A 15,147-nucleotide genomic window follows, 5' to 3' on the forward strand; every position below is an offset into this window, starting at 1 on the left:
CCCCTTCATTCTGCCTTAACATGAATTAAGCTCTTAATGCATTATAAGGCAGCATATCCAAACCAATATTAAGTCTAGGCCTTATTAAAAGAGGCTTATTTAGAAAACTAAAACAACAAATGCCATGTTTGGGTACCTAAGTGACACATCTTTTAGAAGAGGAATCAAATACTGTGGGACATCTTAAGTAATGTCAAGTAATGTCAGAGCCTGTGTTTCTCTGCTAGAACAGAATTAAACCAGTGAATATCAGTGAGGATAAACTGGTGTAAAACAAACTGGAGGAGAATCTGGAGTGCATTGTTTCATTTCTGCCTAGTACCAGAATGACAGGTACTCAAAGGGGGAGCATTACCTATGCCTCTGTTGTACAGAGCATGTTTCCGCCACAGAAGGTAGTTGCTAGTAATTGCTAATTACTGATGCGGTTAATAAACCTTGGACTTCACTTGAAACTCATTGACTGAAGTGGCAGTTATAAGGATTTTGTTGCTTCAGTTACCTATCGATTCTTCAAACTAGCATTTCCTGTGAGATGCTAGATTCTTACCAGTCATGCAAGTGTCTTGAATTATACTGTATTTACTGTCTTGTTTCCTCATTAACTAATGTTGCAATTGAATTTTTCTGTTCTGTTTTGTATTCCGGATCTGTTTAGCTGAGCTTGGTGATTATGATCCTGATGAACACCCAGAGAATTACATCAGTGACTTTAAGATTTTCCCCAAGCAGTCACAGAAGCTTGAGAAGAAAATAGCTGAAATGCATAAAAATGATTTCAGGTAATTTAGAATGCTGTTTGGTAAAGAGACAGATAGGAAATACTTTTATCTGTTTCCAAATAGCGTATGTTAACTTAGGAGGGTTTTTTCCTTGGATTTATAATAGATGCTCTACCAATACACTGTCTAATATGCTGTATTTCAAAATGTGGTTTCAGCTTAGTGGATTTTCTTTTCCTGCTAACCTTCATTAATCCTAGCTGTTACCTGCATGTATTCTGGTAATTTAGACTGCATTTGCTTGAAATGTAGGTCTGGTTGGAGGGAGTGGCTCACATCCTGAGTGCTGCTCTGGTTGATTAGTGGAACAACATCTTTCATTTAGAGATCTCACTTATGTCTTTTGCTGTGAAATTTCTGTATGTAGTGTAATTGTAAATTTTTTGATAGATACTGACCTGACTGAAACTGTAATTAAGTTATTTTGTCAGTATGTTGTTAACATAGTGGTGAATTACATAGAAATGTATTTAAATAACTTCTTTGGAAGCTCACTTTGGGGTGAGCTTCTGCATGCTCTTTCTCTGTCCTAAACTTTTAATAGTGTGACAAAGGGGAATGGAGAAAGATAGATTAATGAATCTTTTGGTTTCAAAGTTGAATGTGTCCCTGAAGTCCCTGAAGGATCGTGTTTCAGGAGAGAAGTAGCAGTGCGTTGTGCAACTGTACCCTCTGCAGGATCGTCAGCGAATGACACAGTAGTCGTGACAGCAGCTTGCGTGATGCCTTCCTCGTTTCGCTTACTTGAGGATAGTCCTCAACTAAGGAGAGGACTATGTTTTGTTTTCATACTGCGATATATGGAAATGCTTTGCTTAAGTATATGAATACCATGTATACAAAAATTAGATTGCGAGACACAAAATTCCGGTGGGGGGGGGGGGGGGAATGAAAAAATTCTTTTCACAGGAGTTAAAGCTTAAAACACTTCTTTTTTTTTAGAAGCCTATCAAATATGTTGTTCAGCCACAGTGCAACATCAGTGACAGTAAGCTTGCCAGTATTAATGTGTTTTCTGTTTTTTCCTTCCTGAAACCTATATACTTTGCTTATATTTCTTTCAGCGAAACAGTGTTTTAAATGGCACATCTACATCTAAAATTTTTAGATCTGTCCAGGCTGCAGGTTACACAGACCCATAGAAACAGCCTTTTAAAAAAGAAATTTCTCTTACTTTCAGTATTGTTCCATACAGTGGCTGCAGGTTTCCAAAGGGTAAATTCAACCTTTAAAAACCAAGTTCTTTCATCAATTAAGTCAAGGTGCAATTGCAAAGATTTTGATCAATTCAGTCTTTCAAGAACAGGCTTGTCCTTTATTTAAAATTAGGAGAAGGGAAGGAAGGGTGGTTGGCCGAAGCTGGTGGTTTTTGTATTTCATAGCCCTGGGAGAGATGTATTTTTCTGAGTTGGTTGGTTTGTTGTTTTTTTTTTTTCCCCTTGTGCATAATTCTGCCCATCTATTTTGAATTTAATCTGCTAGTTCCTCTATTACAAATAACCAGGCATATTTTTTAGCTCATTTTTTAAACCCCCTTTCCTGTTAGTGTAATGTTCCTGACCCTGTGACAGTAAATGTTACAAGCCTTTGCACAGGTCCCTCTGGAGTTCTCCTAGTCATGGATTCCTCCCATCAATGGCTCCTCAGCACGTGAGGATGTCCCCTGAATTTCTTCAGTGGTCTCGGTGAGGGACACTATTCATTATTGCCTTTTGGAAATCAGATGGTATCAACCCGACTTATTTTGCCTGTGGATCTGCTGATTCCTGCAAAGAATTCCAGCACGTGTTTCAGGCATAACTATAATTTATAGCTGAACTCTCCTCATATATCCCACTTAGATGTATATGTTTCTTCATTCTCTTTCTATTCTAGATTTTACTGATTCGTACGTTATGGATGTTAAGCTCAGTGGTTTATAGCTCTTTGCAGCACTCAGGAACTGTTTTCTTTCTTTTCTGTTTTCTTTCACTTACATCAGCATTTGGTGTGCCTTACCTATTTGTCTGGTTACAAAGACAGTTTCAGAGCTGTCTGAATAACTGCTATCTGGCATTTTTCCACTGTAGCTCTGTCTTCCCCAAATTGATCATCCTATTACATTTTTTACATCAGACATTCGTCTGTCACATAGAAGTTTTACCTTTTTCCGGATATTTAATTCCATGGGTCTCTATTCTAGGAGTACAAATTAATAAAACATATCTGTCATATAATGAGCTATATATAGAGAGGTCCAGTGCTAGGACGATCAGATGTCTGTATGTAGCTGGAAAAAGATGATTAGAAAAAGCACTGAGCTTGTAGGCTTCTCCTTGGTATTGATCAGCATATCTGTTTCACTGCATTCAGCAAGTTGAGTTTTCTGATAAGAATTTATATTTTGCTGCTCAATGAGTATTTTTGAAAATGCTGCAAAAGGTTCCCTTAACAAGATATTTGAGTGAGGTGTTAGGTGGGAGCTAACATGTGAGGACAGCAGAAGAGACGAAGAGCCATTTTAATCCAGCTGCCGTTCTGCTACCTTCAGAAATGTTAGTTCTGAGTTTCATCACTGCAAGTGATTCTGTTTCTTTGTTTTCTTCACATGTGTAAATAAACAAAGATCATGGCATCTCTCTCTTGCAGCAGGCTCCCATATAACCAGAGCCCCGTGCCTCAGAAGGGGCCAGTTCTTCACTGAATCCTGTCTCAGCATCCTCAAGGCCTGTTCACTGGGCATATCTTTTCTTCTGTCCTACAGCATGACGGAAGAATTTGCCTTTTGAAAGGTACATGAAAACAGTGAGGGCAATGTCTGGGAAGCCGCGATAGGGTACTCTGTCAGCTACCAGTGAGTTAGTGACTCATCCTGTGTCATGTAAAAGTCTTGTTCTTACTAATTAAAACAGATGTATGACATGGTGCCCCTATTTCTTATCCTTTGTGGCTGTGAGAACATCACTGGATTTTAGCAAAATGTGAACCCAATTGCTAAGATATAAATGTGACAGACAGAAACGCATGTCAGCATTATTGAGCTGTGATTGTCTTGTGCATTTTAATTAATTATTATTTCCTCATTGAGAAGGGGAGAGGTACAGGAGTAACTTCACTGAACCTTGCCAGTGGTGGGGCAAACATCTGCCTTGATTTCATCACAATACGTGTTCTCATTTTCCTGTCATTCCGAGTAAGTCCTCTTTTGAAACATGGTATAGTGCTGGGAGGCGAAGAGATAATGCTCCTATGACTTAAAAACTTGGAATATGTGAGGAACTGATGACACTTGGAGATTTATTCATAAAAGAATTGAACATTGACTTGAATGTTATGGTTTTGGGTATGGTTACAACAGAGCATAGCTACTGAAGTAATAGCTACTTACATTTCTGCTTCCCTGACACTCTTAACAGATTGGAAAAGATTTGGGCCATAAAAATCTCAATATTCTGTGAGTGTATCCTGGTGTACCTTCTTCTTCAAGTGAAGTGGATGCTAAGGTCCCTCTCCAGGTTGTTCATGCGCATGTCCCTTATCCCTTTTAGTTAGATATGAGCAAGTGTTCTTATGGTTGCATTGTAAATCACATCAGTGAAACGATCCAGGTTAAAACCAACTTACTTTCTTTTACTTGACTTCCATGCAAAAGTACGTGGAACCATACACTCAGTTCTCACGTGTTTTGGCAGTATTAAAGAAATTTAATACACTGCACTGTTCTCAGTGTGTAAAGCCGTACTTCACTCTTATTTCTGGTGACCAAAAGCCCCCAGCTTAACAAAAATACAGTGAAGAATTCTGCATATATTTGGGGAAAACCAAACTAAAACTAACCCATCAAATGAGGTTAAGCAGAGTAATGAAATCTTCTAGGTAGAGGAGAGGAAAGTTGAGTGAAAGGTTAATTCTTCAATCATAACAGCAGGGATTACTAGGATTACTGGGTTTTTATGTGAAAGATCACTCAGGTGATTTTAATAATCTCTTTGGGATTTGAGGTTTTGTTTTGTTTTGCTTTTAACACATCAGGAGTTTGCTCCTTCCAGATGTTCCCGAAAGAGTTGTATTTTTTCCATGGCAGAATTAGGACAGTTTATTTGGGCAGCTTGCATTAGGAGCTGCACATTTTTGCTTCTAGCTATTGCTAGAAGCTGGATTTTATGGGCTCCTTTTACAAAAGAATGGACTTTGAATGTACATACGGACTTATGTCAGTACTAGCTCCAAATCAACTTCTATGTTGTTTCAACTGTGGGATTTGCTTCAGATGACCAAATAAACATCAGATGTTTTTAGTGCAGTCACATTCCTTTCTCTCTTTTCCCAGGCAAAAATTCCTTCCTATGAATTTATATCGAATCTTATGTCCTTTAACAGAACATTTGTTACTCTGATAAAATGTCCTGGCTTTTGAAAGATACCTGTTAGCCAGAGCTCCCTGAGGCTAGACACCTGAAAACAGAGAGATTTCCACAGGGAAGATCCACATATATCCCTATCAAGGCAATTTATATTTGTAGGAATCATGGTTTTTTTCCCTTTATTTCTCTTTTGAAAGGACTCAGTGGTTGAAAAAAAAGATTTTTTTTTTTTTGCTGTGTCCCACCTGAAAACTAATGAAAACTAATGATCCATTTTTACTTATTTCTGTTATGAAATATTATGCCATGTAGTTTATATGAAAGTGTTATGTAGACAGCAATTATTTTATCTGAAAGCCCTAGGCAAACATTAACTTTGCCCAGTAAATTAGAGTTACATGACCTGTTCAAATGCCTGCTTTCTAGGCTGACCTCATATAGATAAATGCAAGTTATTTATTGTTGCTTGGGATGGTCAGTGTGGGTACAGGCTTAAGAAGTTTGAGTGCTACTGAATTGGCTGTCGTCTCCATTGTGTGTATCAAATACTGCAGCTTTTGCAAAAGTCATATGTGGGAGAACACCTTTTGGGAGAAAAAGAAGTTTCCTCTGAGGGAGTGAAATCACTGCCGTGTTATGCTATTAACTATCTCAAAGGCAATTTAAACTTTTAAGCTAAAGGGTAGTATTTTCTTGAAAACCAGAGTAGCAAATTAATGCTTGTCTTTGATCCAAGCTGCATCATCTACACTGTAACTACTCGGTGGGGACTTAATCACTTTTAACTTTCCTCTGCAGCTCTAACTCTTACTGTATTCCCTTCACCGTACCACTGGTTACTGTGGGTGCTCAGACTCTGGTGCCAGCGGGAGTACAGGATTTCTCGGTCTCTCCAGCTCTCATGCAGACATAGAGCTGTAGTGGAGCCATTGGCAAACCTAACTACAGATGTTACTATCAGAGTATATTTTGGGAGGCTGTCCTAGAAGACTTGGCAAGAGTTGCTAGAAAATGCTTCTCTTTGTGGGTGTTAATATCATTTGATCCAAGATTAAAGCAGCTTCTTGCATGCTGTTGAATACATTAAAAAGTGCTACAACTAAATTCCCATGTAGCAAGTCCAGAATAAGGTGGATCTTGTATGTGATTTAAAAGCTTCTTGCGAATGAAACTAGGTATTGCCTGCTTTTATGCATTTAATGCTGGCAGCACACTCATCAACACTTTATATTTAGCTTCTTGTACTACCCTAATCACATTGGTATCTAACAACGGCCTTGTATACATGAAGGGAGTCCAATTGGAAGGACATATGCTGTGCTCCAAAATTTGCAAGTCATGTTACAGGAGACGCTTCGCTGGGGACTGAGGTTCTGTTGAGGTTTACGTGGAGGGGAGGGGGGAGTTTGGAAAAGAGCGGCACTTGGGCCACAGCAGGGACAGCTGACTTCCAGGCCTAAGGAGCCAAAGTCTTTGTAGTTCTTAGCTATACAAAGTATATCAAGGACTTTGGAGAGCTGAGGAGGACGATGATGTGTAGTGGTAGTTCACAGGCAGATAGTGGTGACAGCTGCTCGGGGACCCACCTACGTTACAGCCCTGGGCTGCGCTGAATGTCCTCTTCATTCAGCCTTCATAGCCCATGCTGGCTCATTTACAGGTTCCCAGTGTAGGCATTTGGTGTTATCCATCAGGCTGTACGTTTGCACGTGTCACTGCAACTTCAAAATTATCTAATTCTCTCTAATTTGCAATCTTGTATTAAAAGGCCATTGTGTTTGCTGTAATAGGTGAATAATCTGTTTGTTTCCATTCTGCTATGGTTTCCTGGTGTATTATTCACTCCATAATTCTTATCAGTTGTAATTTGACTGAATCAGAGAGATGGCTGGAATGTATACTCATCAAAAGTTTGAAATAACAGTTCTCCTGGTCATCTAGTCCTTTCCCTGAAGAGTGATGTATGTGTTTCTTTCCTTGAAGCTATGGTCTTCTAAACCATTTTTTTCTTACAGAAGTGTGCTTAATAAAAATAAAGGAACCATACTTGTAATTCTGGATGAACTAGAAAATGGTAAGAGTGAGATGCTGCTTTGTTGGATTGGTGTTTGCATGGCACAGAGAGTATTGCCAGAAACTTGATGGTGAAGAGCAGCTTTACCTGAACATGATTTTCATGGAAGATGCAGTTGTAGCAATAACCTGGAGAAAGGAACTTCACAGACAAACATGGTTTCTTTTCCCTCTTCTTTCGCCAGTGGTCTATCTGATACAGTGAAAAACTGAAAAGATATATCAATAATTGTGATTTTTCTTTTTATGAGAATTCCAAGCAGTATTTAGTAGAAAGGATAATCTACTTGACTTGGAAAAGATAGCTGGTTTTATTGTAACATTGACAATTTTTTACCTTTAGGAAAGATTTATTTTGTGTATGTATGTGCATGCACTTCCCACCCCCCAGGGAAGAGTGCTCGTAATCACGATCCACAAATGTGGTTGTTTTCTTTACTGAGCTAGTTGTTGCCTGTCTCGTGGTGAGGTTTGGATTCAGGTTCTGCATACGTAGCATACTGCTGAATTCGGATGTTTGTGTGAATTTCTACAACATAGGTGTTTCTTCATCAGCTGAAAGGACCCATTTCCTCTTCCCCTTTTCTCCCTCCCTCCCTTTTCTTTATCTGGGAGAAGGCTTTAAGGGCCAGGTGTGTCTGGACCAGAAAGATTAACCTACTGGGATATTAAAAACAGATGGCTCAGTAGATGTCTCTGTATCGTGGGAACAGATTTTAAATTAATAATAGGTAAATTAAAACTGCATCTGCTCTGTAAATGTATTCTGCCTGTTGAATAGGCTTAAAGCTGTCTGCGTCACTGCATCAATTTATGAAGTAAAGTTGAAATACAAATACCTGAAGACAGATATCATAGATACCATCTCAGCCTGATCTCTGAAGCACACCAGTAATTTGAAATGTTTTGGTAGAAGGAGTTATGTAAGTCGCACATGTCATTACAGCGTGCGTGGTGTAAAATTCAACCCGTACGAATTTAATGGCCTCAGTAAAAGAGTTTGATTATTGCTTTAAACTGATTATTCAGGTTTTTCTCATCCTAGAATTCTATCTGAGAGAAATGAAAATTTTTCAGTACAAGTTAAGATTGATATTTGAGTGTTTTGCAGTTTTCTAAATTTCATATGTTCCAGAATATTTCAGCAGTTCATCCGCTTGTCAGGTGATAAGGTCTCTAGTCATATGCAGACCCCTTTAAAGCTTTTGCCTTCCCTGCTGCTGGTGGCCCGGGCAGTTCTTAGGGCAGCAGCACTTCTGCCTGAGCAATGTGCAAAGGCTGCTCTCGCTGTTCTGACACACTGAGACACAGCTTACAACAAAATTTCGTTTACCAGTGCCTTCATTTAGTGCTCTTTTTTTTTTTAAATTATCAGCGCCGTTGTGGTATCATCTCCAGTACAACTGAAACACTGGTGATTGTAGCAGATTTGTGTTTCAGTACCACGTAGTCCTCCTTAGCACCTTTATCGTGACTAAAAATACGAGCAGACAGACTGCATTTAAAAACATCTCCACTGTCTGCCAAAATCTTCTGCAATTAAAGGAAAAGTAAAAGTTTCTCAAGACCTTTAGCACTATAATTGTGTAGCAATTGAAGTCTCAACCACCTGTAAAATTATTTGAAGAAACAACAGCAAAATCTCAGCCATGTGTTAAGCGGTCCGGCAGTCAGTATATGGTGTAGCTAAATGGTTTGATGCTTTATGCAGAATTCTGGCTTTTTTTTTAGGTTAAAAGGAAACCCAGGTAACCCTGTTCTGCTAATAATCCTCTTCTTATATCCCAGATCTTATGCCGGACATCAGATCTGGATATCCGAGATCTGATGTCCGGCCTAAGATCTGGGATATACGAAGGAGAATATTTCATAGATGGAGATGCTTCTTGAAACAGTCACTGTGGTCTCTCCTGAGACTGCAGCGAAGTATGTCCACAGTTGCAGGGCAGGGTAAGGGGTGTTTGGTGGAGACTGAGTCTATGTTATTTAAAGCTTTATGGCTGATAATTTTCCCTGATTTACGTGGAGGTGAATACATAAAGTAGAGGCCAGCCATTATGTACATACTTATTTATCCTTTGAATTAATTACATTGAAACACCCTACAGACCATAAATACCGGAAATTAATTGTACATGGGGCATGCTCAAGTACAGTATTGCTGTTGTATTGTGCAGCAAGTAACTTTGACATAGAGATGAAGCAAAAGGGTGGCCAATAATTATGCCTTTTATTATTAGCAGTAGTATGTTAATAGTAGTATCTCACAGCACTTTATTAGTCAGTAAGAGAATCAGAGAACACAGATGAAGTGACTTCACTAGTGTCACTCAGGAAGCAAGAATCTGAGAACAGGACTGAAAATGCTTTTTCTTTGCTGTTATTGCTGCATAGTCTTCCCTGTTTGTTAGAATGAATTAATGCTTACTCCTGAGTTAATCTCATCCTTGGCTTTCACTAGGTTTCACTATTTCAGTTTGTATCATACCTCAAAGGAAAGGTATGAAGGGGAGAAAATTCTAGAGTGAATTCATGTGGGCAGACAGCAAAACAAGTAGATCATTGCTGTGGCACACCCTGGAAGTATTCCCTATTGAGTTTCCTGGCCTTTGAAGTGCTTCAGAGTTGGGGGCCCTGTGGGAAATAAAAAGAGCTTGTACATACTCTAGCGCGTACTTCTTTTGAGCCTAAAGGGAAAAACAGAGCATTTTGAAGACTTCTCAATCTTCTATTAAAGCTTTTATTTCATTAAAATTTTATTAGGAAGTTTTACATTGATTGATTCCTAGATTGAGTCATTAATTCGTAGCTAATAACTGTGGAGCTCTAATTTCACAAGTAATCCACATTTTATTGTTTGTATAGCATACAGAAACTTTTCTGTATAGTGGTTTCTTTTACTGGTCCTGTTCAAAAACCTTTGTCACACTGCACCTGGGTGCTACAGTGGCTGCAACATATAGAAAGGGAATACAACTTCCATTTAATGCTGAACACATACTGAAAAATTTGGGAAGTCATATAAGGTCAAAAGGAGTTGATGCACTGAGAGACACCTGACTTTCCTGAGAGGGCTGAGTTATAAAACAGCAAAAATGCATTGTCTAAATATTACCTGTTTTTCCACTGTAAGAGACATTAGTTAAAACACTTGCATAAGTGAGGAAACTATAAATTTTTCTGTAAGGTTGTTTATTGCACGTGGAAAGCTTAAAGGCTTTTTAACAAAACCAATCAAAGGCGTAGGCATATCTTATGTTAAATCAGTAATTGATAAAATGTGGACTTTTCTTTGCTGATAGGATTTGCTACAGTTACATTTTTATTTAGTAAGGAAAATTTCATTGCTAAGTTACAGATGAACAGCGTATTATCAAGGCTTGAATATTAATCCCTTGATAAGGGATGAATGAGGATTTTTTCATTTGATATTGCCCTTGACTATTCTGCTTTGTGATGTTCTTTTAAGGCTTTGCACAGTAGGCATTTGATTAGCCTGTAATCTGATAAGATCAAACTTGTCCATGTCTTCTGCTTTTTATTCAAGTATCGCAGCTTGTTCCACTTGCTGTGCACAAAGACAGCTTAGTTTCAGAAGGTGAAACTATAGATGAGAAGGGCATGCTAATCTTGTTTAATGTGCCTCTTTACTTTAATAATTGCAATTTAATATTATTTCCCCTTTTGGAAATGCCCAGACCCCCAAATCACATCGTTCCAAATGCTTTGTCGCCTTTCGGTCCCTTCAAGCCAGAAGACTGACTACTTTCCTTTGTACCAGCAGCAACAGGAAGTGGTAAAAGGACGCATTTTATGATCTTATTTTTCTGTAAGGCCCAGTTTCCAATAAGCAATGGAACCATCTGTTTTGGCTTTTCACTATGCAGCGTAAGTGTTCTAAGTAATTTAGGTCAAGTTAGTTAATTACTTCTGTCCTGTGTGGTTGAGTTGGTACATGAAGCAAAGTTTTGGCCTATTTAAGTCTCATTTATGGTCTTACAGTTGTGATTACACTTAAAGCTGTGATTTATTAGTATCGAAAAGGGAGAAAACCAGTTTAGTAAAGCCATCAGGAAGTTGATGGGGCAAAATAAGCATTTTTGGTTTGTTTGCTGCTTTCATGCTGTCTTCCCCTTAAATATTTAGCTGTGTAAATGCACATTTGTAAATTTTGGTGTTCCACTTGGTACATGTTCTCCATTGGAAAGTGGTGAGAAAGAGACCAAAAAAAAGGAGGAGGAATATGGGCCCTTCTTCTCTAATCTTGTGTGGGTTTTATTTTTTGAAAGCTGAACATCAACAAAAATGTGATCTGAAATAAAGTGCAAATAGTGTAGTATCAAGGAGGACCAAAAGGCGTATGGAAGAAGCCAAGGAAGTATCATGGCATTGACTGGGAGACGATGAGCAGTGAAGTACAAACGAGCATGAGTTAAAACCATATAACAGAAAAGGTTGTTGACACTTGCATTGCCCCAGGGCATCAACTTGGTAGGTTCAAAGTAGGATTTGACATCCACAAACATGCTAGACATTGTCTTAATTGTTAAACTGAACTTTGGACTGGATACTGAATCTTGTATGTCAATGCTTGTTGGTTTCTAGCTACTGGGGGATAACAGACTTACAGGGCAATTATTCTACACCGGTGCACAGAGCAGTTTTTAAATGCCAATTCCCAAGTGCCTTTGCTCACAGTGTAAGACTGGACTCCAAAATGCAGGGGTAAGATAAAGTACGACTATTGCTATGTTCTTTGAAGATTTGTCTATGGCTCGTTTTTTGGATAATTTTCATGAGAAGCATTTGTGAGGCCTGGCTTTCTAAGGGTCCCAAGCACTGCTTATTGTCACAAAACCATATTATCTATATCAGAATCACATACTCTAGTCATGCAAATGCATGAATAAAATAATACTTGTAACAGGTCACTGATAAACAGGCATTGTAAATCTGTGTTACAGCTTATTGCAATGGCAGGAGTTAGAAGAGCAAAAGTCAAACAGTAGAACTTACTTTAGAACTCAATTCTTGCATGCCGTGTTTCAGGCTTTAGTGTATATTCATGGTTGATTATAGACACCCTAAAAATAGGAGCATATAATGGAAATGCTGACCGTTCCTGAACTATCATGATGGTAACAGGCACTGCTATAATTAGGCATGCATCTGAGTAGACAGTGTAATATGATTGCTGTGTTTATACCCTGTGCTGGAAGGAATGTTTGTTAACATGCACAATTCTTTTAAATGAGTTGGGCAGCAAGAGTTTGTGGAAAAAAGATGCTGAGGTTTATACCATATTCAGGCGGATGTGCATGTATATCAAAAGACAGCAAATACTTGCAGGATATTAGATAACTCTGGTTAACTGCATAACGTGTTGTTATCTCAGGATTGAGAAAAAAACAGAATTTACCTGAAAACATCTGACACTACAATTCAGCAGGAGAAAACATGCGAAAAGTTTTCTATCTTTATATTATAAACAGAACATGGTTGAGATAGGTTGTATTTCAATAAGAACTTTTCTTTCCTCCTTTTCTAGGCATTTAAACTCTCCAGTCAAAAAGTCTTTTTCTCCTGTTTTCCTTTTACTGGCAAATTACTATTTCTTATGTAATTTCAGAGGTCAGAGCCCAGCGGTTGCTGAATTTAACTTGCTCCTGAAAGCATATTCCTTGGAAACTTATGGTGTTGATCCTCATCCTTGCAAGGTAATAGTTATTTTTGCTATCATTTAATAAAATGTTCTTTTCACTAATATTTAGTAAAAAGCCATTAATTGAATTGATTTAGCTCTGGTTTTTATCCAGGCATAAATAGGCGGTAGTTTATAAAGGAACTTACCCTGGAACTGCATATTACTTTTAAGCCTTGGAGGAACATAGACTGCTTGTCATTTCTGCATCAAAGGAAAGGTCTCTTCAGAGGAAGCAAAGCATCATAGCAGAATGTAGTACAGTATCGTAACAAAAGCTTTGATTATACTTCATAATATCTTTGCATTTAATACAAAGGTTTCTCTAAATACTCCAAGTGTGAAATATTTTGTGTTTGGCAAGGTTTTTAGGATTCAGCATTATTCTTGCCCAGAAGATGCAACAAACTTTTAGTCCTTGGCAGATTAGTTTTTGGAAGACCATCAAAATATGCAAATCTTAGGAAGAACAGCAAACCAATTGTACAGAGGGGAGAACCAGATACACATTTGCATATTCCTCCATTTTGCTGTTTTGTGGTTCTCTATGAGAAAGTGAATTTAGTTACCAATTGTGAAAATCCCTTACACCTGCATTTTTAATTACTTGGTTTTATCTGGAAAATCTGCAGTGCTTGTTTTTAGCGTTACCTATGTATGTTTTAACTGCAGATGTTACTTTGGCTTGTATATCATCTCATTTGGTGGCGGGCGCCCTTAAACAGTCAGCTCTAACACAGAGCTGCGTCGGATTTCATATGTACTTTTCTAGGAGTAGTGGTGCTGTGTGAAACACAGGGACTGGTTCAGAGCTCAGTGAAGTCAGCAACTTGGTAAACTTCAGTTTGAAACTACACTGCAGATTTTCAGAGGGCATCCCAGAGGCTTACGTCGGCATTTAGGACAGAACCAAAACTGGCTCAAAATTTCCTCTTCACCTGTGTGGCGGGGCTTGTAGTGTGGGGGCATTCAGGGGTTCACAGCCCATGCTTAAGGAAAACTATTTGGTCTTCTGTAAGTGAACTGCAAAGCAAAGTCCTTCTCTGGCTCCTTATAACATGCTCCTTCCAGTGCTGTGGCTGCTACCCCAGAAGCATCACTGTGTCTGTTCCCCCGTATTTTATTGGTGGAACATGAGGCACAATAAGGTCGACAAGCTTTAGCAAGGTGAGGGTCTGGAACTTGGGATGGACAGGAAATCCAGTTGATACAAAACTGACCTGAATCGTAGCTCAAAAACTGTGAGCCAGAACTTTTATTGTGGAATTAAAAATTTAAAAAACAGTCATTCCTATTTGAAAGGCAAGTGACACTGTAGGTTGTGGTTTGCACTCAAGTACTTGCTTATTGCAGTAAATGCTGACTGTTAGCAGTACTTCCAACACAACATCTCGCAGAGGAAAATGTATTGTCAAAGCTTAAAAAATACTAGTGTTGAAGGAGATATGAGTCACTGGTTTGTAGTTAGTCAGCACATTAAGAATGGGACATACACAAAAGTATGTTTTCAACAACACTAGTAAGTATACCTAAGGATTTCCTGTTGTCATCAATTACAGTTAGACAGAAACAAAGAACAGGGTGCTGTTACTCAGTTAAATGGCTAGAAATAAATAAGACCTGTGTTGCCAAGAGCAGTCTTTGTTCTTTATAAGTGTACAATTTGAAGGCAAAATTTATTTCGAAAAGGAGAGTAAAATAGAGGTAATCTATAGTGGAGTGACAAACAATTCATGCTATCAGTAAGAAATGTGTCACTGCATGAGGGGGAAATTATATTTCTTTTTTCTCTTTCAAGGACTCAATGGGGACAACGACATTTTTAGGATTCACAGCTGCAGGATTTGTAGTGTTCCAGGGGAATAAAAGAATTCATTTGTTGAAATGGTAAGCAAAGTGTGAAATGTGAAGTAAGGTTAGATTAATATGCAAGAGTCATTTCTCCTGTGTCTTCCCTTCTTCCTACTATCTTCACCTGCATTTGTTGTCTTTAAGGTGAACTACATGAATGTTCCTTCTCTTGCCCCATCATGTTTCTGTTTTAAAGGATCTTAGATGAGAAGTAGAATAATAATAATTGTGTCTCATTCTTCCTCCAGTGAAAATTATTCCACAGGGTACATTAGTGAACATAATGCACAAGTGCTAGAATTGAGTAAGTTGATTTTTCAACTGTGCTGTAAATCACCAGTGAGTCGTATTGGCAGAGACAGCGGGAAGAGTTTCCAAGACTCCACCTGCATCTTTA

At 38.4% G+C, this 15,147-nt stretch overlaps 1 protein-coding gene across 1 annotated transcript in view; it reads left to right on the forward strand.

The window, feature by feature from the left end:
* FRMD3 (FERM domain containing 3) overlaps positions 1-15,147 on the forward strand; it is a 141,539-nt gene that overhangs the window by 96,524 nt on the left and 29,868 nt on the right. The window contains exons 6-8 of the mRNA XM_063320805.1: positions 659-782; positions 12,828-12,915; positions 14,698-14,786. Of these exons, the coding sequence (XP_063176875.1) occupies positions 659-782; positions 12,828-12,915; positions 14,698-14,786 (301 nt within the window). The remainder of the gene's footprint in view (positions 1-658; positions 783-12,827; positions 12,916-14,697; positions 14,787-15,147) is intronic.

Source organism: Chroicocephalus ridibundus, chromosome Z (assembly GCF_963924245.1).
Source record: "Chroicocephalus ridibundus chromosome Z, bChrRid1.1, whole genome shotgun sequence".
Lineage (NCBI taxonomy): Eukaryota > Metazoa > Chordata > Aves > Charadriiformes > Laridae > Chroicocephalus > Chroicocephalus ridibundus.